Source organism: Podarcis vaucheri (assembly GCF_965113315.1).
Source record: "Podarcis vaucheri genome assembly, chromosome: 1".
Lineage (NCBI taxonomy): Eukaryota > Metazoa > Chordata > Lepidosauria > Squamata > Lacertidae > Podarcis > Podarcis vaucheri.
In genome coordinates this window covers 78,612,812-78,638,492 of record NC_138759.1, presented here as the reverse complement: position 1 = coordinate 78,638,492, position 25,681 = coordinate 78,612,812, and the positions used below count along the sequence as shown (strand labels likewise).

The following is a 25,681-nucleotide window of genomic DNA, read 5'->3' as shown; positions in this document are numbered from 1 at the left end:
TCATCCCCAAGTCATGGATGAGTGAGATCTTAATATGGACCAAGCGGGAATTCAGAACCACTGGTGTAGGGGAGCACAGTGGAATCTGCTCTTGGGAAAGGGGCTGGAGAAGAGAACAAGGCACAAACCATTGAAATTCCACCTTCCACAATGACCCACCCCTACACTGTTGCCATATTTCCCTCTGCTTGATACTCACCACTAGAATGATGAATAAACAGCAAGAACATCAGGAATTGGTACTGTCAGGAAACACTGGAGTTTTCATATGCCAACAGACACACTTCACTCTAAGCAAGTGACATTGATGGGAACTGTGCGTGTGTGTTGTGGTGTTTGTGGCAATCTGGAAAGGTGGGCTTGTATATCACACCGATTTTTCACTTGTGTTCTGGGCCACTAAGTGACCCAGAACAGTACCAGCGGCCAGCGCTGTGAACAGCTTCCCAGGGGCCTGTGGTCTTAAAAATAGCTTTCCCCCTCCAAGGCTTGGTTGAACATATCATTTGAAGTTAATTGTGCAAAAAAGAGAACCCTCCAAGGGCAAGGGCATTTTATTAAAAAAAGGAGAGAGGGAAGTATAGCTCCACTGTAAACCTGGTAGCTTTATTTTATATTTTTTTGTCCTGCAGCCTTGCAGGACTGAATTTTGGCTGACCTGAGCTGTCATGAATTTCTCCACACTTATTAGCTTGTTGTTAAAAAGGGATTGGCCATCTGTAACAAAAACAAGAGGAAGCTCTGTGGTGCAGTAATCTGCAGGGAGCACATCACAAAGATAATCCTCTGCTGCTGAGAACAAATAAGGCAAAATAAACCACAAAGGCGTGAGGGAATGACTTGTCGATCAGACTTTGGAGAATGTTATTTCTAAAATTAACAAAGTAGGCTTGAATAAAGAAGAAAGTTGGGGTTATCACTTGTGTACTACATGAATTGGAATTGGAGGAAGTGCTGTGTTTAATAGCTGCAAGAGCCAGACTTGGTTGGAAGGACCTGTTTTTTTCTGTTTTGTGTTTCTTTGTGTGTGCATGCAGTGACTGGTTTGTGCTATGAAGCATTGCCAAAAGGACTTTAAAGTGGGTGGGAAGAAACCTTCTCGCAAAACCTTTCCCATGAAGGTGATTCTCAGGGACGGGATGCAACAGTTTGGCCCCTCATCCCTGCTTCACCATTCCCTCTTCTGTCAATATTTAGACTTGTGAGTGATATTTCTTAGGTAGCCATAAGAGAGAACCCCAAGGTTTGTGGATGTGCCAAATATATTTCCCATATTTTTCCAAATATATCCCCCCCATATATTATGGAAAACCCTAAGGTGGGCAGGCTTTATGTTTCAGGATCTACTGATTTTATATTCATTTTATATTTTTATTTTACTTAAGATCCTCTAATTTGAGCCCCTGCAAAAGACATACCTGTAGAGCTAAAATTTTTGGGCTTTAGAATTTGTTTTGAATACCAGAATGGAAGGGAGCTCACAGTCTTTACACACAAAAATCTTCTCTCTCTCTCTCTCCTTTCTCCTCCTATCTCCTCCTACCTCCCAGTTGTTTACCAATGTTCCTCAGATCACCTACAGATCTACTTCTCCCCACTCCTGGTCGATTCTTGCTGATTTGGATGTCTTAGAAATTAATAGTGAACATGATGCCTTCAAGTGATGAATCTCACTATGAACACACAAAGCCAGAGATGCTCTGGCTTTATTTGCATCTTCAGATACTTTAAAAGTTGGAACTGCATTTTGAGGAATTTGCTGTGGCTTACAAGAACTTGAGTGTTTTGGTGTCCGTCTGCCCCCGCCCCCATTTTGTGAAAGTGAATACAATGATGCCTTTTAATTGTATATCTAACTTGGCTGATTCTGGCAACATTGTAGAAAGAGGGTTGCTGGATGTTCCTATCTATCTAAATGACTTTTCAAAGGAAGTCTTCTGTTAATCAGGGTTAACCCTGTTTTCAGGGTTTGAAGGACGGTAGGGAAGGGAGACGATAGTTAGTGGCATAGCATTTTTGTTTCCCTTTCATTGTAATGTGGGGAAATGAGGGGCAGAACGACTAAATATGCCGAGGGTAAATGGCATAAATACCTGACTTAATGTTTCCCATCTGGTTCTTATGCAAATTCTAAGAATTATGTATTTATTGCATCTGTCAACCAATTAAAGAAAGCTTAGCTGATTATCTGATTAAATTGCACAGGAGAGAACTGACAATAGTTTATAGAGAGGCTGACGTTGAGATGCATTGAGTGATGGCTTTGTGCTGGCAGGAAAATCCTTCCATTTGCACAAGGAGGAGCACCCAGTTCCCATCACCTCCTGCTACCCTGGGTGCCCTACCACGTACTGATCCTGAGAGTCCAGGATCAACCTTTGTGGGGGGCATGCAGTGGGTAGGAAGTAATGTCCAAAATTGAGCAAGGAGTGGCACAACTCTTTGTTCTTTAGATCAGTGGTTCCCAATTGCTGTGAACCCCCTGTTTTTCAAAAGCCAAGCCATAGGCCCCCTACTTTGGATAATGTTGATGTATCTATGGTAGTTCCCTAATTGGGAACCACTGCTTTAGACGATGGCCAAGTGCTATAGCAGTCCTAATATTGCAAGAGGTATCCTCCTCCCTCTTGCGCACAAGGAAGGTACGGATCTCTTTAGAAGATGCTTGTCACATCTGTAGCTTTTGTAAGTGCAGTGGTACCTTGGTTCTCAAACTTAATCCGTTCTGGAAATCCGTTCTGCACTTTCCCATAGAAAGTAATGCAAAACAGATTAATCTATTCCAGACTCTTAAAAACAACCCCTAAAACAGCAATTTAACATGAATTTTACTATCTAACGAGACAATTGATCCATAAAATGAAAGCAATAATGAATGTACTGTACTATAAAATAAATAAGACAGTATTGTAGATGATAAAAATCAAAATTATTTTTTTTCTTACCTGCAGTGATGATAGTCATTGTTTGGATGGGGGGGGGGCTTTATCCATTTCCGCAGTCACACAGTCAATCAATCAGTAGCTGGACTCGGTTCCACACAGTCACAAAAACAAATTAACCGAAAAAGCCTCAAAAACAAAAAATCGCAAAATAAATAGCAAAAACAAAAGCGCCAAACTTAATCCATTCCAGAAGTTCATTTGACTTCCAAAATGTTCGAAAACCAAGGCACAGCTTCTGATTGGTGCAGGCGCCCTGGAAACAATAGCCGACAACCACATCAGATGTTCGGCTTCCGAAAAACATTCAAAAACCAGAACACTTCTGGGTTTTTGGCGTTTGGGAACCAAGGTGTTTGAGTACCAAGGCATTTGAGAACAAAGGTACCATTGTACCTTTCATTTTAAAATCTGCTGCCTGATTAGTTGGAGATACCTATTATTGACAAACATTTTTTTAATGGTTTAATTAAGTAGGACTGCACTGCTAGGATTTATGAAAATATTTTTACTGCTTTTAATGGAATTATTCCATTAAAATAGCGCAATAGTGACTGCCCGCTATGTTGGGGCAGTGACTTGATTCTCTTCCCCTTTTGTCAGTTCTCCATGAGTAGACACATTTCCTTTCTGTCACGGGTATTTTATTGACTTTGTGTGCATGCCTCATTGGTCACCAATTGCATTTTAGGCATGCCAAGGGGACGCTCTTGGTCCTTGGGGATCCAGTCTGTATGGTGGGAAGTCTGCCTTCCACACCTGCATACTTGTCATCCTACATGGCATGGTGCTTCTCTGTTACACCTGCATGCTAACACTTCTTTGTTTTGTGCATGAGCATGAAGAGAGATGATATGCCTCATTCCATGGCTCTTTGCATAACAGCGGATTCTTCTTGATTGGCTCATGTTGTCAGATGACATTCTGCCCCCTAGATCATAGCTGGAATGAGTGTTTAGATGTAAAAATACTTCAAGTCATCTTTGGCAATTCTGTCATCAAGTAACAATGATGTTATTCTTTCAAAGTTGGCCCATGCTGCTGCCTTGCCTCTGCTGCACCTGCCTCTTCAGAAATCTTGTGTTTAGTCACTTTGGACAAGAACTAACATATTTGTGTGCATAAAAAAGGATTCCCCTACTTATATCCCAAAAAAGGGCTTTCCATGCTTGTTGTTCAGCAGAATATCTTTGGGGTTTTAATTTATGAGTCTTTCAATGAGTCATGTATGTAGTATTGTAGGCACAAAAGAAAGCTGTTTTTAAAAATACTATACTCTGAACTGGGTTCTTTCTATGTATTTTCAGGTAAAAGCAAAGAAGCTGAGATAAAAAGAATAAACAAAGAATTGGCAAACATTCGGTCAAAGTTTAAAGGTAAGTAACTGGTACATTGTTGCAGTGCTATCTGTTCAAAACAAGAATTTATTTTCGTGAATAAAGTGATACAAGAGCACAAACAAATGAAGAACAAGGGTCCAGACTCACATAGGCATTTAGAATTATCAAGTTGGAAGGGATCACAAGGGTGATCTAGTCTTCTGTCCTGCTACCACCTCTGATCAAACAGATTTTTGACCAGGAAATGTGATTCAGATAGTTTCCGGTGGTTGCCAAACTATGAATATTGTTCAAGATAAAGGCACGGAATTGTCTTACTGGTTTCCAAACAGAACTGTGGCTTTATTACTGAAGAACATGCTGTTATCCATGTGCTGAGCAGTTGACTACAGCCTTGTAAATAAGTAAACAAGCAAGTTTAGGGCAACTAAAATATACAGGAATTCTTTTTTATACCTCTAGCTTGAAAGTGTAATAAGCTTTCCTAACAGTTTACATGGAGATGTGCAGATGAATGCTCCATAGGCTTGTGTTACTGGACGTCTGCGCAGGCCCTGCAGATATCTCTTACCTCAGTTACTATGGGGCTTGAATAGAAAGGTTCAGAGTAATGATTCTCAATAGTCAGAAGCTCTCTGACATGTGAATTAAATACGGTAAACTGTTTTGTAATCCCAAAGTAGTTGATCATGGCATACTTCCTGCTGAGAGCTCAACTTGCCTCCAGTCAAACACTCCTGTGTTACTTTTCTGCCCAATAAGCAAAACCTTCAGATCTCATCATAAAGCCAAAAAAAGAGTTAAATATGTATTTCTTTCTATTTAACTGCTGGTTGTTGCAGCATATTCTGATTTCTATCCATAGTGATTTCTAGAAATGTCTTCTGGCTTTTTGAACACTGTCCAATTCAACCCACCATTTTATTTCAGTAAGTTTGGAGGTGTATTTTGCACTTCTTTTTAATTACATACTTTTACCTTCTTCTGCAGCTAAATGCTATCCAAAGTGGCTCACAATGAAGCCCTAAAAAACCAGCAATGCCAATTATTAAAAACAAACTCCAGTGTAATAAATGACACAGCAGTAATGCAACCAAGTTTTGCTGTGGGGTTTTTTTTTTTTTGTAGAAGATAGGCCATGTGGTGCAGTGTCTTCACTGTCCTGTGATAAGAAAACATTTCCTAAAAACACTGCTTGGAAAAGACGATAATGGTTTGTCTCCTGGTGCAGATGCTAGTATCTGCTGGATTAGGTGTTGCCCTTCTTATAAAAAAATGCTGATCTCTGCTCCATTAGAAGTGAACAAGCCATTTCCTGGCAGCCTGGGCTGAACAAAGATGTCTGCCAGTATTTGAAATCTTGGGTATCTGCATTGTATTGGTAGAATAGTGGCATTACAATTTTTTTTGCCACCATGCTCCAATATAGAAATTAACAAGGGTCTGATCTGAACATGCAGTTTTGGCCACAACCTTTAGAGCTGTCTTTTATGGACAGAAAGACGTGCATGCAGAGTTAAAAAACACCCCATACACTCCAGTGCAATAATTATGGACAGCTGTACTGATCAGTACTACAGGAAACCTGTGCCCTTTGGGATTCATAGGCAGCATCCAAATTAAATGTATATTGGAAATCTGCTGCCACTTCTAGTGGCTAATTGGCCTTCTTCCATCATGTCATTTAGATTGTTTACGTAGAGCTATCTTGTTAGACTATGTCATCCTAACTCCCTGTACACATAAGCAGATGAAGTCCTGCATGTCGAGAGACGAGTCCTGGGTAAGTAAACATTCTAAGGGAGTCAGCGCTGCTCAACAGTGCTGCTTCATAAAATATTTCAAGAATGATGACCTCAATCAAGTGCAGCTAATGTGGTTCCCTCTGTATGTTGTGGGCTTAAGCTCCCATCACCTCTGACCTCTGATCATGCCAGCTCTGGCTGATGGGAGTTGGAATCCAACAACATCTGGAGGGCGTTGCATTGGATGTCTCCGGACTAAATTCTTGCCTTATGAGTTCAGCTGAGAGCAGAGACCTTTTTGATAACTTGTCAAATTGGTTAGGACACCAAACTTCAAGGAGTAGAGATCGGAAGCAAAGTTTACTTCTTAGCCACAGCAAGTTAGGTCATCTGAGCAGACTCACTTTGGCTTGTTTAAAACAAACTGGCTTCAAACAATGAGTTACAATGCTGGCGTGTTTTTAAACAAGCCATGGTTTAGGTTCAGATGACATAAGCAGTGGTTAATGGAAATCAGAAATGAAAACTTCCAAAATCCTCTGGGCAGCCATACTGCAGGGGGATCCTGTGAGCCCCAGGCTCACTCATCACACTAAACCATTATTTGTAAAAGCATTATTAAAAGCCTCAATTAAGTACCATGTTAGATGTCATGCTCAACCATTATATAGTGTGATGTCTATTTCAGACATTTTAGAATGCTTTCAAAACTAGTGTAAATTCATTATTTCATTTCCCAGTTTCTGCTAAGACAGTTAAACCTTAGTGCTGACGTAATACTTGACATAATACTCTAAAACAGAGAGTAGTGTTCATTTAATACAGGATATGGCAAACAGCATGAATGAACATTTTAATCATTTCAGTACTTGTTTATGAGACACTTTGGTCCCACTAGAGCAGTGGTGGCCAAACTTGGCCCTCCAGCTGTTTTTGGACTACAACTACCACCATCCCTAGCTAACAGGACCAGTGGTCAGGGATGATGGGAACTGTAGTCCCAAAACAGCTGGAGGGCCAAGTTTGGCCACCACTGCGCTAGAGTGTCTGTAATCATCTGGATGTTGGGTATATTTGTATCAGTGATTTGCCTTGTGTTGGTGCAGATCACTCAAGACAACACAAAGTCTTTGAAAACTATGCCCTGTACTGCTGCAAATAGCTTTATTAAACAGTTCCATAAGACTGGGCTCGAGTTGCCTAAAGTGAAGGATTAGATATAGCAACTTCAGCCATGCAAACACAGATGTTGCCTTTATGTATTTGGTTTTAAAATGTTAATTATGCCCTTAAAGCAATAGTGAGTAAACAACAAATCTAAGACTTGGAAAATACAGCAGCCACTTCCCAGACTTACTGACTTTGTAGTCTGACCAAGGGGCTGTTTCACAGGACTTTATCACTGCCACGCCCAGTTTTCTCCCCCGCCCCCTTTTTAATGTATTTTTATTAAAGATTTTCTTGGTTTACAAAAGTATATGCAATGTCTCTCTCTCTCTCTCTGTCTCTTTTCCCCCCAAGTAACATTTTTTTACAGATCAGTTTTATTTGTTGAGACATTAGGAAGAAGGGGGGGGAGATGGGTGGGGTCAGGTGGTGATGTTTCTATTATACTTAATATATGTGGGGGTTTGTGTCAGCGCCGCTTGTGCAAGTTCTCTGCTATTCACTTGTGTTCCTTTGGTGATGAGAGAGGTTGGGGTTGGCCTAGGGCCACACCCAGTTTTCTGACTGGTGCTTCGTTGTGATACAGGTGCGCGCAAACCCTTGCTTGTCACATCAACACTGTTTACGGTTTTTTAAAAAGGTATATGCCTCCATTGTTCAGCCCTGACACTGAGGTCCAGCGCCAAGGGCCTTCTGGCAGTTCTCTCACTACGAGAATCCAAGTTACAGGGAACCAGGCAGAGGGCCTTCTCGGTAGTGGCACCCACCCTGTGGAATGCCCTCCCATCAGATGTCAAAGAGAAAAATAACTACCAAACTTTTAGAAGACGTCTGAAGGCAGCCCTGTTTAGGGAAGCTTTTAATGTTTAATAGGTTATCGTATTTTAGTGTTTTGTTGGAAGCCGCCCAGAGTGGCTGGGGAAACCCAGCCAGATGGGCGGGGTATAAATAATAAATTGTTGTTGTTGTTGTTATAATATCTGAAGTGGTCTACAATAGCTGACCATGGCAGTGCATATCCCCTTCCTTGCTTACGACACCATTACTGCATCCCATTCAGGAAAAAGCTAGGCTGCAGTGCATACCATACACCTGAAAAACATTCTTCCTCTAATGAATCCTGAGAACTGTAGCACCCACCCATTGTCTCATGACTACATGTCCATCCCTAAATGTAGAATATGTCTCAAGGCTTGACTTTACCTCCCATTGTAGAGCCTTTTGCTTCTTTCTTCTGACACTGCTCAAAGTTCTAAATTTATTCAGTATCAGTAAAGAACAAGGCCAACTTGGCTTAGTCAGGCAGAGGTTTTCAACCTTTTTGAGTCCACAACTCCCTTGACCAACTACATTTGTTCTGTGGCTCCCCTCTGGGGAAATGCATTCCAAGCCTCAGAAGCCCAGTTATGTCACCCCTTGCCTGCAGAGCCAGCAGCTCCTCACCCCTTTTCGAACTCCCTCACTTGTGTAGCGTTTCCCCAGCCTCCTCTCCTCTCTCCCCTTCTTGGGAGCCCTTTGGACAGCTGTCACCACTATCCTTGGTCTCTGGACCCCCCCCAAGAGTTGCCTCCCCCCCTTCGGGCCTGGGAAGAGGATGCCCCCAGGCTTAGTGGCCGGAAAGAGACAGTGATGTGAGAGGGTATCAGAGGAAGGAAGGAATGAACTAGGGTCAGAGTCCAGTGTTGCCTATGGCACCCCCAGGGTGCCTCGGCACACTGGTTGAAAACCCCTGGTTTCGTGGATGCCTGCTAGTGGGTCAGTGAAAAGGCCTTTCTGTGATTCCTAAAAGCAATCTCATTAATTGGATGAGAAATGCTAGTTTATACATCCTGCTTGGGAACAGGGACGTGGGTGGTGCTGTGGTCTAAACCACTGAACCTCTTGGGCTTGCCGATCAGAAGGTCGGCAATTCAAATCCCCATGACAGGGTGAGCTCCTGTTGCTCGGTCCCTGCCAACCTAGCAGTTTGAAAGCACGCCAAAAAGTGCAAGTAGATAAATAGGTACCACTCCGGGAAGGTAAACGGCATTTCCGTGCACTGCTGTGGTTTCAGTGTTCCGTTGCACCAGAAGCGGCTTAGTCATGCTGGCCACATGACCTGGAAAAACTATCTGAGGACAAACACCGGCTCCCTTGGCCTATAAAGTGAGATAAGTGTCGCAACCCCAGAGTTGTCTGCGACTGGACTTAACTGTCAGGGGTCCTTTACCTTTTGGGAACAGGACTTGGAAATCTGAAAACAATTTTTGTGACATTAGTATGTGACTCTCATGTGCCTGCCTAGTCTAGTTCAATGCACAATGCTAAACAGAAGACTTGGATACAGAACTTGTCTTTGGAGATAATTTCCAAAATGCATGTTCTATATAATAAGTAAGCTGTAGAAACAAAACTGGTAAGTAAATATTTGAGCATCAGAACTGGGGATGGAAGGTCAACAACTTCCAAAGGCACAGAAAAAAGAGTGAGGTATTAACTTGCCACTGCTGCCCTGGAGGAGGTGCAGGAAATAAATTAATAAATAAACATATTAAATACTAGGAGGGTGACAGAGCCACGCTGGTTTCTGGCTGGAAGGCATTCCAAAACTGCATCCAAAAAGTCCTTCTACTTCATGGTGGCCAGCCTGGGCACTGTGTAAGGTGGTGTTTTCAGTGGAGCCTAACTGGTAGTTTCAAACTGGGAGGTACCGTTTCACAGCGGAGGAGATATTCCTGGAGATAATTGAACCCCTGACTGTCTTAAGTCTCTCAGTCAACACGAGTATGCTTGTTTATACAACAATCCAGCAGTAGCTCTCCATGTGATGGAGGCAAATTGCCTAAGCATCATCACACACTGAAAAACTTCATCTTTATATATTGTATAGTAAAGTAAACTACTGGTATGTGTTAACCTGGTATGGTCTTATTCTGCACTATGTCCAAATACAAGATAACCTTAATTTTCTTTATAGGTTTGGTTAAGTTTCATCATGTTTACAATTTATAATATGCATGCCTTCGCTGACCACTTTCTTGTCAGTTTTAAGTGCTCATAAAAGGTCAATCAAGGTGCTTTGAAATGTCAACTAAGATCCTCAGTTACACACACACACACACACACACACACACACACACATATAGACAGAGAGAGATATGACATATTGCCCTGTTGAACAAACACAACTCTACTTGTTACGTGTATGTTTCTGCAAGTGGCTACGCTTCAGAATACATCAGATTTGGAGAAATTGGATCCACAAACTTCTGTCATGCTTTGGTTGAGTAAAAAAGCATTGCTAGTTCAACAAAAGCCTTTCCAAGAAAAGGAAGTCTCCTTTGACCCAGTCATTGTGTCTGACAAATGCTGACTTGCATTCTCTTTCTTCCTGTTTCTCTTGTACTGATTTTAAAGCAACCGGAAACATTGCCTCTATCTAGCCACTTTATCTTTCTCTCACGTCCAGTTCTGAAACTCGCTGTGTTGAGTCACAAAACATAATTCTGGAGGTTCTGGAGGAAAATGTGCTTTAATCAAAAGCACGGATATGTGTAGTCTTTGTACGTGGTTTGCCTTTTTACTGTACAAGCAAGATGCCAAAACAAGGATCACTAATGCCTATCTTTTAAAAAATGTGTTATTTTGCATTCTGTGGGGGTGGGGGATATATATATATATTTAGACTAAACAAAGATATGCTGGACATAAGGCATCCCCCGACATGTCTGTACTACTTCACCAGTTATATTAGCTATGTAACCAGAAGGATGCTCTGTACATGCAGCCAACAATCTCTTGTATGTGTCTTCGTGAAGAAGAAAAATTGCCAAGAGGCAAACGTGTCCCCATTTCTCCACAGCTGAATTTCTGACCCTGTTCTTGCGTAACAGTTTTGCTTGTTAGAAATTTGCACTGTATCTGAAGCTATATTCCCAAGGTAAGGAGAGCTACATGGCTGATGTCTGGCATTGTTGCTGCCAGTATCCTTAGCTCTTGTGTTTCACAGGTTGCCTAATGGGACATACTGCTTTCTCACCTGTTTTGGAGGTGGATTCACACATGCATTTTCCGGTCTGGCTTATTCTAGTCCTCTGGTTGCTTCTTATTAAGCAGACAACCACAAGTACAAGACACTAGCAGCTGTTGTTGCCTAATAATCTGATTTAGGTGTCGGTTCAGCTTGCATACTCCTTTTTCCACAGTGCTGCAATACCTAGCTTAAAAGTGTGGTGATGGCATCACCATGGGGCTCAGGGTGACATGCAGAAATAGTAATAGTAATATTGTTTGGGTGCACTTTTCTGAGGATGGGAAACCTTGAATGGATAACCACTTTTGAAAAGTGGGAGAGGGACTGTACCTCAGTGGCAGAGCACATGTTTCGTATGTTCGAAGGTCACAGGTTCAGCTCTACCTGGAGAAGCCAGAGACTGAGAGAGACTCGTATCTGAGACCCTGAGGCACCTCTGCCAGTTGGCATGGAAAATGCAGTAAGCTCCAGGCATTGGCATACAGCTTTTTTTGCTTACGGCTTTTTATTTTGTCTTTAATTGCTCACTAGGTGATAAAGCCCTTGATGGCTACAGTAAGAAAAAGTACGTCTGCAAGCTGCTTTTCATCTTCCTCCTGGGGCATGATATTGATTTTGGCCACATGGAGGCTGTGAATCTCCTGAGTTCAAACAAATACACAGAGAAGCAAATAGTAAGTCATGTCCCATCCGTGCATAGCATTGAGATATATATATATACACTACCCACTTCCCATATAATATTGGGGGTCAAGGGTGGGGACATTTTTCACCCTGAGGGCCATGTTTCCTTCTGGGCAACCTTCTGAAGGCCACATGCTGGTGTTGATCAGGGCCAGAGGCAACAGTGAGTAGACCTACTAATGTGAATTACACCTTTGTGCAGTGGGCTAGTCTCTGTACATGTGTACTCTCCTCTCTGCCCTCCATCTAGGCAAGTAAGAGGCATTGTCAGAATTCAAGGATACATTACAGTCAGCAGGCACACAAGGGACACAAGTGGCAGCTGTCAGTGCTTGAAATTTATTTCACATTTGGCATCTAGGCATGTAGGGGTGCATCAGCAAAATGTCTGTAACAGGTGTAGCACAGTAGAACTTTCAAGCAGATGCTGATGCAGAATGTATAAAACCAGAGGTGGGGACTAAATATATTATTATTATTATTATTATTATTATTATTATTATTATTATTGATTGGGATAATAGACAACATTAATCATTTCTTTAAATAAATATCAAAAATAGGAATCCCTTGGTATTCAAACGTAAGAGAAAATATTTCTAATATAGTACAGTACATGGTTAAAAATATATATGGCTGTTTCAGAGTTGCAGCCAGATTGTCCTATAAGCATCTGGTTTGAAAGAGAGATGCATGCTAGGGGCCCATCTCCCTTTCCCCTCCTTAAAAAATATAATCAAGCAGAGGCTGATTAAGGTGAACTATAAGTGACAAATAAAGCAGCTAGACTTCCTTATTTCTCTAGTTATGCACTAGAGATGTACACTACAGAGAAATCCCTCTGCACACATAAATTTTCCTCTTTCCAGAACTGTCTGGATCTCATCCATTATGACTTTTAAATGCTGTGTTTTCATATGCATACATCTAAGCAGGATCCCCACCTGTCGAATTAATCTACATTTGGCTTTTATTTGTACATACTTGGAGTGAAAACTGGCCTCATTGTGACATGTCTGGCTTTTAGGTGAGGTCCTTAAACCATTATTCTTGAGAAGCCTGAATAATTCACAATCAGGAGTGGCCAGCACCGAGTGCAGGGTCTTGATCCTTCTCCCAAAGCAAATTCATCTGCCCCTGCATCCTAAATACCCATTGTTTTTTGGTGGTAGCAGCAAAAATGGGAGTGGGGAAGCATATCTGTTGGTGCTGGGGTGGGTGGAGTGGTTTAAGCATCTCTCTCCATCCTAGAGGCCTGTTGGGGATGCCGATTCTCCTATCCCAGGTTTCCATGGTCAGCCGATCATTTGACCGAGAAGGGAGAGAGAGCATTCCCTCCTCATTCAGTATCGGGGGCTGTGACCCTGTACATGTGCATGCCCTGTAGGTGTATATGCAAGAGCATGGAGGGCCACCTCAACCCCTGGCATGCAGTACCCAGGGGGTTGGCCAAGGCTGAATGCAGCCTAGGCCAACCCTGACCTGCCTCATAAATGGCACAGGAGCCATTTGTTATAAAGCAATGTTGCCTACTAAGCATTTCCCCGGCTGCCCACTACTGATTCTTCTCTTAATTCCAGGGCTATCTGTTCATCTCCGTGCTTGTGAATTCAAACAGCGAGCTGATCCGCCTGATCAATAACGCAATCAAGAACGACTTGGCCAGCCGCAACCCCACTTTCATGGGACTCGCTCTGCACTGCATCGCCAATGTGGGCAGCAGAGAGATGGCGGAAGCATTTGCTGGAGAAATTCCAAAAGTACTTGTAGCTGGGTAGGTGCTCCGTGGGAATTTCAGGGGCTTGACAGAAAGAAGGCAATTAAAGTGAAGCTCGGGATGCAGCCAAGTATCTAAACGTTTGCCGACTGAATGTGGAGTAACAGCCTCCTAAAGGAAATCCGTAGGAGATCCTATTCCACTCTGGAACGAGAGAAGACTCATTTGTTCCTGAAAGCTCTTTTTGGTTTGGCCCCCTGCCTTTGTGTGGTATTGCTTTATTGCTAATTGGCTCACCGCTTTTGGTGTCACATGGATTTGAAATGTGTATCTGTTTTAACCAACTTTTTATATTACCGTAATTTGTTTTATAAAATGGTATGATGGCTGAGAATTCTTCTGTGGATATAAATTTAAACAACTGGACGGCTAAACAACTGCAATTCCTCAGGGACATCAGCCCTTTTGAAAAGTGAGAGTGCTTGCTTAAGTGCTGGCATCACATCCATTTCCTGCACCCTTTTCCTGTATTCACAGGTATATATATATATACCTTTCAAGTGTTGTGGGGTGTTTTCTTAACCCGGATGTTTCCAAATGAATGTTTCTTTGGCGTGAAGAAGCCAAAATGTATTTATCTACAGAGATTATATTCATACAATACAAAGCTTGCAATACAAAGCCTAATCTTGGAAAATATAGATTCTTAATAATCTGTTGTACTGCAAAAATAGGTTACATATGGCATCTCATTCATTAGACTCATATGGTATAAACATATGCAGCTTCATAGGTTAAAGAACACAAATCCACAATCAGTGGCCTTGCCATGTTTCCTCCATATACAAATGTTCCTGCTGACAGAAACAGCATGCCAGTTTCATGAACTGGAAAGTTATGTGTACTTCGTTGCATCTGTGGCCTTTTTTCGGAGCTGACACGATGGCAGTACTCCCATGTACTTTTGGTGCTCATGTTACTGCTTGCAGTGTGTGCAACTTTGAATGTGGATGGGTACGAGCTTGTATATAGGGAAATGGTCCAGCCTTGCTGTTTTCTAGGAGCTGCCACTGAAGAATTTTGGGTGTTTGAGAACCCCTTGACCAGCTTTGGTTTTCTGTTGCAGAGACACCATGGACAGTGTCAAGCAGAGTGCAGCCCTGTGCTTGCTAAGATTATACAGGACTTCTCCTGACCTGGTTCCTATGGGAGACTGGACCTCCAGAGTTGTGCACCTTCTCAACGACCAGCATCTGGTAAGATCACTTGACTAGACTAGATCTTTTTCTCTTGAAAGTGTGAATATTTGATTGTCTGGATTCAGAATTTAATTATGTAGAACCATGGAAGCAAATATTTGGCAAGTTTGCCATTGGTCAACTCCTAACGGTGAGATGTGCTACACTAATGCTTTGGGGTCAAGTTGCTTCCGGACTAGAGATGAGTGAGCTTTCAAAAGTTCTCTTCTCAATAACTTGGAATTTGCCAAATTCTTCTTTTTAAAAATCCAAACTTGAATAAGTTGTGTTGAGATAGTATGAGAGCCTATCTGGGGAGCTCTTTTTTCTTGGTCTCAAAGGAACCATCAGACTCATATTGGGGGAGGGCCCAGAAGCTAGTCCTTGTGGGTAACATGGGGACTGGCTTTCAGCCCCCTCTCCTCTTTTCACTCTGGAAGCATCCATTTCCTTCCCCATAGGAAGTAGTGGAGCTTCTTATGGAGACATGAAAATATACCTGTGGTGTGAGATTAGAAGATGTGGATGTGGGGAGTTCAAGCCTTGCTGCTTACCTGGCTTTGTCCACACAGTGGGCAAGGTTCAATTAATGTGTCCTGTCAGCAGAGGCCCTGCATAAAGACTTCTGCTTATGCAATAGGACTTTCCCCTGCTCTTCTCGCCCATATTAAGGTTACCAGACATCCCCGTTTCCTGGGGACAGTCCCCGGATTTACAAATCAGTCCCCATACAAAATCCATTGAAGTTGAAAAGTGCCCCGGATTCATTGGAAAAAATCTGGTAACCTTACCCCATATGCCCCCTCCAGATTGGCTTGGGGGTGTGTGGAAGAGCCCCTGAAACAGTGCACAGAGGAATGGCGAGAGAAGGGGTCATTCTGGAACAATGGGAATCAATCTGGAACAATAATCTTAGTACTGTATGACGTTGGAAGTCCTCCCATTGTGTTTTTCCTGCCCACAAGTAAGCTAATGGAGGGAAGCAGCACCATGAGCTTGCAATGGCATTAGGAAAAAAATGCTGCAGGACTTCCTTTCCCGAAAGCTTGGATTTTGAGCACTTGCAGAAAGAAGTTCAGGGATTGAAAGGATTATGCCTGGCCTTCTGAACTCAGCCAGGCTCAGATGAGCATACTTCATCCCTGTTATCGCCTGGGAAAAGGCAGGAAGTGGCACAGCAGTTTGCTGAAGAGGCTTCAGGCAGTGTCATATACTGGCCAGGCTTGCCGCCCATTCCTGTCCAGGTCTGCCACAAACTCATGTGCCAGATTCCATGTGGCAAAGGAATGAAAGGAATGATCCTTAAGGTATTCAGGATCCTGCCTAGTCTTGAAAAGACACGGCAGTGCATTCAGTGATGTTTCTGGTAATATGCATGCAGGTTACAGTCCACAGATAAGTTGCACCTGTGCCATATCTGCTTTCCTTTTGTCTTTGAGGAGAAATTGTCATTTTATACAGAGCTCCTAATGTACAGAGTGTTTTGCAAACTCACTTGTCCAAGATCCTGTGAAGTAAACAACCAGCTAGTTTTACTCTTGGTACGAGGGTGACTTATCACTAGTCACACAATCTAGGGACTGATTGGGGATTTCAGCACAAATCAGAATACAGTTTTCTGTATGCCAGACCAGCGGCCGACCAAGAAAGGGTCTTTCCTAATTGTTTGCATTGTATCTTTGCAAAAGGGAATGAGTTATTTTCTTTCTCTCTTGACTTTTTTTTTTAAGTCTGCAGTGGATTTGGTTAATATTTGAATGCTTTACCCCAATATAGGGCAAGGTCATGTACAGGCCACTTGCAGAAGGTGGCAGGGACTGCATAGCCTTTTATAACAGGATATTGGGATCCTGAGATTGTAGTTTGCCATATTTTAGCCCATTATTGCAGGCTACGGAAGATACACATCTGCTTTTAAAAAACAATTTTACTGGAAAAATAGAAAATGATATAATCCAGAGAACAGTTGCATGAATCAATATGTATATATTTTTTAAATTAGTTGGTCATTTCAGAGTCTCTTTCTCCCTGCCCCCTCCTGCAATATCACCCAATCCTAATAAATAGTATACAGTATGGGTTGCCAAAGGAACGCGGGTGGCGCTGTGGGTAAAACCTCAGCGCCTAGGATTTGCCGATTGCATGGTCGGCAGTTCGAATCCCCGCGGCGGGGTGCGCTCCCGTTGCTCGGTCCCAGCTCCTGCCAACCTAGCAGTTCGAAAGCACCCCCGGGTGCAAGTAGATAAATAGGGACCGCTTACTAGCGGGAAGGTAAACGGCCTTTCCATGTGCTGCGTTGGTGCTGGCTCGCCAGAGCAGCTTCGTCACGCTGGCCACGTGACCTGGAAGTGTCTTCGGAGAGCGCTGGCCCCCGGCCTCTTAAGCGAGATGGGTGCGCAACCCCAGAGTCGGACACGACTGGCCCGTACGGGCAGGGGTACCTTTACCTTTATGGGTTGCCAATATGGCGCTAGTGGGTGCAGTGACCCCTTTGAGGTCTTTTCCCTGGTGCCCATGAAGCTTCTGAGCACCTTCTCACTGCTGCCTTGGTGGTGAAGGCGGTCAGCTTTTTCCTCCCTTGGCAAAGTACCTAGAGATGAAGGAGGAAGCTGGAAGAACGACACGCTTTCCCACTTCCCTTTTCTAGTTCTATGAACTTTTCAAGGTTCCGATGAATTCTCCTCCCACATCAAATTGTGTGTGTGCATGCACTTTCTTTCCTTTCCTGTTGAGAGCAGTGGGGGCTAATCCAAAGAAAGGGGGAGAAGTGACAAGAAGAGATGGTGTCCAAGACACCCCCAAATGCAAATGTGCCCATGGACTTTTAATTGGTTGGCAACCCCTGGTATACAGAAACAAGATATGCAGGGAAGATACTTACCATTCCATACCTCTTAAATCCTAAAATGGAAATAAGGGATAGCTGGGTAAGAGTAGCCAGGTGACTGGGGGGAAAAATGGATCAGGCCATACTAAGAAAAACACAAAATACTTGTCAGAAGTCATATCCCAGTTTTTTATATAAATTACATTAATAAAACATCTAAATACATTAATACAGTTTGTCTATTTTGAGCCAAATAAAGCATTGAATCATTTTTGAAGCAGAAGAAGAGTAGAAAGCTTTTTGCTGCCAGTAGATGCCTAAGGGCCAAACAAGGCATGATGTGGACAGTCCATGAACAGCCTCTCCCACAGCTTTCTTTTCTTTCTTTTCTTTTTCTTTTTCTTTCTCTCTTTGCAGCTTTGGGGGAAATTAGATTGAGATCATGACATGATGGCAGGCTGGGGGAAGGTAACTTCTCCCATTCTGGTCTAAATCCCACTCCAAGCTGCTACTTTTTCTGTAGGGGGAAAACCTTTTTTTTCCTTTTGTCATATGGTACAAAGACTAGCTCTGATCTCGTGATCTAGTTCCCCTGTGACATTATTGGTGCTTGGGAAAAAACAAACTGTGGGAGATCCTGTGCATCCAGCTTAATAGGCAATTTGGCTCTAATAATATATCTGGAAACTGAGAGACCTGTGGATGGGCTTGATGTTGGGGACTTTGGCTCTGGGAAATGGGCCCATCCTCTCACAGTTTGCCACCTTAACTATCTTTATTGAAGAGCAATGCATTTCTCTTTTTGATAGAGGTGCTTGCACTCCCTCCAGCAGTTAAGACAATGCCTTCTAGGCTCATGGAGCAAGTATGATGGGAGTGAAACTGGGAGGATGGCAATAGAACTGGGGTATTTTGGGGTGTGGGGGAGGCTATATCATCTTGGATATTTGCTCTCTTTTGGTTAAAAAGTACAGCCCTGTGGTGTAAAGTATGTGTGGCATAATAAACGAAACTTAATGGTGCTCTTGGTATACAATGCATGTGCTTAGTAATTGGAACGGATTTCAGGGAGCTGTAATCCTGTTTTTCTCCAGGGTGTGGTTACTGCTGCTACAAGTTTGATCACCACTCTGGCACAAAAGAATCCAGATGAATTTAAAACCTCCGTGTCTCTGGCTGTCTCCAGACTCAGCAGGGTAAGCAATTTATTGTTTAGATGCAAGTGCTGGAATGAAACTAGGCTAAAACTAAATTAAGCTGGCTGATTAGATTAACCATCTGGTTTAGCCTCATGGGAAGCTGAAGTGCAGTTGGTATGAGAGCCGTTCTGATAGTTTGACAGGCAGAGTAGCTGAAGGCAAAGAGATGTAATTTGCTGTGCAATATCTCATGCACAGTGATTGTGTTGGGCTGATCCAATCACTTAAAAAAAATTCTTAGCTGTGCAGGAGATGGCAGATAAACACGCTTGTATAGGTATAGCTGAAATTAAATTGTAAATAATATTTTGAGGCTTTGCAGGCAACGCCACTCCTTAATTGCAAGAAGTTTGGAAGACCAGGGTTCCACTTCAGTAGCTACCAGAGCAGGAAGAAAATGATGCTATCTGTGATCAAGGCCTTGTAGTCATTTTTTTTTTTTTTGTAATATAGTTTGGCAATTCCATTCATTGGTGCACTACTGAACAGTCTCAATGACATTATCTGCAAAGTAATCTATTAAAAAGGAAAGCTAACTGAAATTTCAAAGGCCAGATAAGTACAGAAATATTTCCCAGCAAATATACCTGTAGCTTTGTCTCAGGTTGGGTTGAGCAATAATACCTGAGCAATAATGCCTGCACAACTGTACACTTAAAGGAGTTGCTGCTGGTTGTGATGCCAGTAGCCAAAGATAGGGCTGCTGCCATTGCAGTAGTTCTTAAGATGATAGTTGACCAGTTTTCTGCTGCACATCGTACTTAATTCCTGCAGGGAGCCAGGTCCCGCTGAGGCCTGCTTGCAAGTAGCAAGCTCTTGTTCCGCAAGGCATTCTGCCTAATCAATGCAGGATGGATTCTTGACAGTAGACACTTAGAGATTAGTGGCATGATTGGTTTGCTACTTTGGAAACTTGAACCCCAGCCAGGCTAGCCAAAGATTTTGCTGCCTGAGGTGAAGGACTAGATGATGATCTCATTCACCCTTCCATCCCAGAATCTGCACACAGAAGTAAATGGAACTGGCTATTGAATGCCAGCAATGGGGCAACATCCGCCACCACATCTGAGGACAGCAGGACAGCTTAGGGGATGCATGGATGGCCATGTGGCCCACACATTGTTGTCATCTAATTTCTGGCTGCCACTCTCCACCCAACATCTGCCAGCTGAGGTGGCTACCTTGCTCTGCCTTATGGTATGGCTAGCCCTGGATTTAAACTTGTTCCAAGACACCCCGGAACAGCGTACGGGAAAGGAGAGGGGATTGTTCTGTCTGGCAAGCCATGCAAAATAGTCTTATGCCTTATTGTTAATCTAAACAGTCCTCACTTTCTCTTGCAGACTGTTATCTTCTTTCCTTTCCTCTTCCTTTCCACCACAATCTCATGGATATTCAGTGTGGACATCAGTTGTTTTCCCCATTTCGCCTAATTTAACATAGAGTATTTTAAAGCTTTCTGTCCAGATTTTTTCTATCCTTCCTGCCCCTCCTGCAGATCTCAAGCACAGTCTTTTATCTGCCCTTCCCTTGAAAAGCATGATGTAATTGAGAATCTGCTGTCCCTCAGCAGAAAGTACAAAAGGCATATTCAAGCACCGTACACTGGTTTGATACAGCTGAGTTTGGGAAAATCTGTCTTGTTGTCTGGTCTAAAAGCGTTATCGTTCTAAATTCCTCCTCGCCCAGAATTTCTGCCCATCTGTATCTGCCTCTGTCAAATTTCCTGTTGTCTTCCCTTGTGGAAATGCCCCCATCATCCTGGCCCATTCATCATTCAGAAGAACAAATTAACAGCCTTCCTGAGTCAACCCAGCCTCCTGCAACAGAGATTTGTTGGGGTTGCTTGCTGAGGGCATATATGATCACACAGAGCTGTAATGGAGAGCTTGCAGCTTCAGTCTCTCACTTCCTGCTTTGAGTTGTTGGTCTGTCCTCAGACAAGTGACTGGCAATCACTGATAATCTCTCTTGTGCTGCCAGGTTCCTCCCCACTCCCGTTAAATAGCTATTGAAATAGGAACTTGAAGTTTATACAAATGATGAATTGTAGCACTTGTGTGCTCATTCCAATCTATTGTTCCTTTGTTCTACTATTATGTGAACTAGTTGTTGTTATGATGTAACTAACTAGCAACTACTGGTGATACATTCATGTTCTGCTTGCAAGCTGCCCATGGGAATCTGGTAGAGAACAGGATGCTAGACAAGATGGAGCTTTGGTCTAATCCAGCAGAGCCTTTCTTATGACTTTCCATCTTCTTCCAACATATTCATGATCTTGCCGATCTCTAGCATATTTCCTCCTCTACGTTTCTTCTCTAGTGGTTGCTTGCTTGTCTTTGAGCTCCCTGACAAGCCTTACTCAGTCTTTTCCCTCATGGGCCTTGTCTTGTGTTTTTTAAGGTTCAGCATCTTTTTACTATGGCTTATTATTATTATCTATTAAGCTGGACAAAGCGCCACAGGGAAATAACAGTTCTTGTCTTGCAGATTGTGACGTCTGCATCGACTGATCTTCAGGATTATACCTATTACTTTGTCCCAGCACCGTGGTTATCTGTGAAGCTTCTAAGGCTACTGCAGTGCTACCCACCCCCAGGTAAAGTAATTGCAATCACTCTGCTTTCACACTTTGCTTACGCAGGAGAGAAGCCATTTGCACTAAAACAGCACATGTTTGCAGAAAGAGAGAGAGAGAGAGAGGTTCAAATAATGAACCCCACTGCTAAGTCTGCTGCAGGCATAATATTCCCAGTATTTCTAACTATGGTTTCAATCTAATTATCTAATTATGTTGAAACCATGAGCAAATGTTCTGGCAACACCAAAATCAAATCAAACTTGATAACTGAATAACCCATGTAGTGGTCTTTGGTTTAATTTTCGGTACTTGGCTCTTTCATATCAGTGATTCTGTAATGATCGAAGGATAAACAACTAACTTTGCAGAACCAAAATGCTGGTGCCATATGCAGCTTTCTGAAACTGGAGAAACAATGCCATCTAATGGGCATTTAATGGTTTGATAGTAAAGGCTGTCAAAATTGCCTGGTGATCTTGCCTAACCGCTCTATTTCTCCCAGAAGATCCTTCAGCAAGAGGTCGTCTCACCGAGTGTCTGGAAACTATTCTTAACAAAGCTCAAGAGCCTCCAAAATCCAAGAAAGTACAGCATTCAAATGCGAAGAATGCAGTGCTATTTGAGGCAATTAGTTTAATTATCCACCATGATAGGTAAGTTTGGCATTCATAATGCATGGCTGGCAGTAACAGTTTGAGATGTGAGCATCAGTTCTATTGTCCTAAATGTGTGGTTTCTGAGAAAGTATATACTAATTTTGTATTCTTCTGTTCTCTGAAAGAGGGTACAGTATGTACTTTTTCCGCGGTCATTCTGGCAAATGTCTGAGCAGCTCCTGAGTGAAAAACAATTATGGGAGTAGTTTTTGTTCTGGACTTTAGCATTACCCATGTGTTGTAAGTTTGTAACTTTGCTAAATGTACTACTGAAGTCCTTCCTCACCTTAAGACCATTTAAAAACTTACGATTGAGTGTTGTTTGGCTCAACTAAACAGGATACTGGCAGGACCCAGTCAGTGTCCCATGCATTTCCTAACAGTGGATTGTGTAGTACATGCACATTGGGGTGGAAGGAGAGACTTCACCCCCTGAATAATCCCATCCTCCATCCAAATTGTCCAGTTTTGGAGCTCTACTGGGATAAAATGACTTCTATTGGCCTTTGTTTACCTGATGCCTTCCAGATGTTTTGGCCTACAACTCCCATCAACCCCAGCCAATATGAGTTATAGCCCAAAGCATCTGGAGGGTGCCAAGGAGGTGAAGGTTGACTTGAGAAGTTTTCAGGGGTAGTGTTTGATACTATCCTCCTATCCTCCCTCTGCCCTGCCACGTATTAAGGATGCACAAGCACCTGATTCCACACGCAAGTCTCCCACACTCTCCTGTTTTAGCCCTACCTGGGCTTGCCTTTGCTCCTGTGTTGAACAACATGGGAATAAGGAGTTGGGCTACACCAAGTAGCCTAATCCCTGACATTGGGTGTGTCCCCCTCCCCCCAATGTCTGCACAGCTCCTCTGATGTCAGGGGAGTCAAGGGTTCCAGATTCCGTGAAAGCCTTTGTGCATACAGTTCTATGTACATGGGCCCCCTCCCTGCAGATGTTTGGGCTGTAAGTTAAGATATTGGGGGAGGTGTGTACAATGGATGTGACAACAAGCAGACAATCTGAAGATGAATTCAGTGATGTACGTTGCATTCCTTCCTTCCCACATGAAGTGTGCACCATACTGTGTCTTACCTCCTTTAAAAATGAAAAAACCACCTTTTTTAAAAAAGAAAAAAGAAAAATAATAGCTATGTTTCATTTTAGTCTCCTTCACTTGAGAGCATGTAAATCTTTGAAATTGGCTAAGAACACACACACACACACACACACACACAAAATTTACTTAAACCTCCTTGCTGCCACTGGAATAGCACAACTGAGAACATTGTTTTATAATCTGCTACAAGCATTTGTTTTATATTTTTGGCTAAAATCTATGGTATGCACTATGCAACCTATTCCCCCTTGCAGACTGTTACTTGTATAGTTTGGCTTTATTCCTCTGTTAATGGGGAGAGGTTGCTTGCTATGCTGCTGTAGGTAACATACGATGCGAAACGGGCTGAGTTACTACTTCAACCAAAGGCTGAAATCCCTCGATGCAGGATGGCTCTCTTCCAGTCACAGTATTCTTGGCCCCTCCCACATCGTTGCATCAATTACACATTTCAGGAGCCGTGTGAGAGGTCACTATGCCTTCCCTCTATTATAAGAACTGTACCTGAGGCCAGCATTGTGTTATCAGGACACGGCAGGATCCCAGACTCTGCAAAGCTCCTGATAAGCTTCCAGCTTTTAAAATAGAATCTTAATTACCTAAAATAGAATTTTAATTACTTCCTGCAATATGTAGCTGTGCTGCTACTAACCCTCCAAAAGGTATTAGCTGCAGTTTTGAAGCTCCTGTAGTGAAGGTACCTCTTGGTACCTAACTCTTATTAATGTTTTCCTCGATGCACTTTCCAATGCTGTCTTTTCTTTTCTTTTTTTTACCTTTTCCACACACTCTCTTCTGCCTAGTGAGCCAAACCTGCTTGTCCGTGCCTGTAATCAGTTAGGCCAGTTCTTGCAGCACCGGGAAACTAATCTTCGGTACCTAGCACTGGAAAGCATGTGCACGCTTGCAAGCTCTGAGTTTTCACACGAGGCCGTGAAAACGCACATAGAAACAGTTATCAATGCACTGAAGGTAACTATTGGATCTGTGTATTAACCTGAAATTTGGACTTGATTTTTTAAAAAACAAAGCAAAACCAAACCATGTATCTGTGTGGGCTTGCTGCTTTGCATTCCAAGAGCAGCAAGAGTTTTATTCATGCAATAAAAAGGATGTGGAGTGGTCTCTTCATTGGAAGCTCTTTAAAACATAATGAACGGTAAAGAGAGGCTTCACATCCATCAGTGGGCCTGTGCTTGAACTGCAGCCTGAATCACGTGCCACTGTCCTGGGATTTAACATGTTGAACAAGGGAGTGTTGGTTAGAAGGACAGAGGGCGATTGAGGGGAATGATGATGCCTCTGAGGATGCTGGAGGTGAGGAGGATACCAGAGAAAAGCACCTAGCTGAAGAGAAAGAGCAGATTAAGGTTTCTAATGAAGGGTGCTTAATTTTCTTTCTCTGTTTTCCTCCCAAATGACTGACTATCGCCATGCAGCTAGAGCTGGACTTGGCTTTAAGCTCTTGCCCTTGCCACTAAAATTAATGTACAGCAACCCTGGGAGGGGCCCACCGTCCCACAGGGAAGAGACCCAATACAGAAGTTGGTGGGTCTCACCACTACACTACCTCCTGTATCTGGATCCTTGTTCTTTTCTGACCCGTTCCTTCCTGCAGTTCATGGTGCCCTTGGATGCATCAATGTCACCACAGTCTAGTTCTTAATACTTTCTAGTCGAAGTATAAAGCAGGGGCCACCAATCTCTTTTGGGGTCTATGATATCATTTAGATTTTTGAGCAAGTGCTGTGGATGCCACCCACACTGCTCACTTATTGTTTCTGTCTCCCAGATTAGCTCCTCCCCATGAGTAAGAAAGTGTCCGTGCGTGCATTTTTTTTGCTTTTCCAAGGGATCTGGGTAAAAGTTGGATCCTGTAGAATTCATCTAAACCATAAAAAGCATATAGAACTGGAAGAGGAAGTAGGGTAGAGTGTCAACACTTCTACCTTCTTCCCTTAGATCTCAGCACCTACCTTCTGACAAATATTTGACAAGCCATTCTCTCCACTTCATGACCAATGGGGCTCAAGGCTTTGTGGGCACCAGGGAGAGACCCCGGAGGGACCCTAGATTGAGCTACTACTAGCCATTGCCCCAGGGGTGGAGAACATGTAGCCTTCCGTATGTTGCTGAACTAAAAACTCCCATGAGACCCAGCCAGCATTTGAGAGACCTCAAGTTCCCCAACTCTGCGTTACCGCTACTTTTCTTGCATAGTTGGTTGGCCCCCTACTGAGGAGTCTTGTATGGTTGCAGCTGGGGGTGGGGTGGGGTGAATGTCTTGGTGTCATTCATTACATGGTTATCCTTCCCTTGATCCACGACTCTTAATTAGTAATATTTAATAAATAATCATTCCACTTAAAATTGTTTTCCTGGCTTTAACCCCAATTGGGATGAAGCCAAGTATCTTGTTTCCTGTTATAAATGCTGTTTAGGATTATTGACTTCGAAAC

The 25,681-nt window shown here is 42.9% G+C and overlaps 1 protein-coding gene across 4 annotated transcripts in view; it reads left to right on the top strand.

The window, feature by feature from the left end:
- The window catches only part of AP2A2 (adaptor related protein complex 2 subunit alpha 2), a 57,744-nt gene that overhangs the window by 12,438 nt on the left and 19,625 nt on the right, over positions 1-25,681 (top strand). For 2 of the 4 annotated variants that reach the window (XM_082230747.1, XM_082230749.1), the window contains exons 2-9: positions 4,250-4,318; positions 11,738-11,880; positions 13,471-13,664; positions 14,734-14,863; positions 18,767-18,868; positions 21,365-21,473; positions 21,958-22,108; positions 24,026-24,194. In XM_082230747.1, coding sequence (XP_082086873.1) covers positions 4,250-4,318; positions 11,738-11,880; positions 13,471-13,664; positions 14,734-14,863; positions 18,767-18,868; positions 21,365-21,473; positions 21,958-22,108; positions 24,026-24,194 — 1,067 coding nt within the window. The remainder of the gene's footprint in view (positions 1-4,249; positions 4,319-11,737; positions 11,881-13,470; positions 13,665-14,733; positions 14,864-18,766; positions 18,869-21,364; positions 21,474-21,957; positions 22,109-24,025; positions 24,195-25,681) is intronic. The other 2 variants (XM_082230748.1, XM_082230750.1) reach the window with 1 other exon arrangement.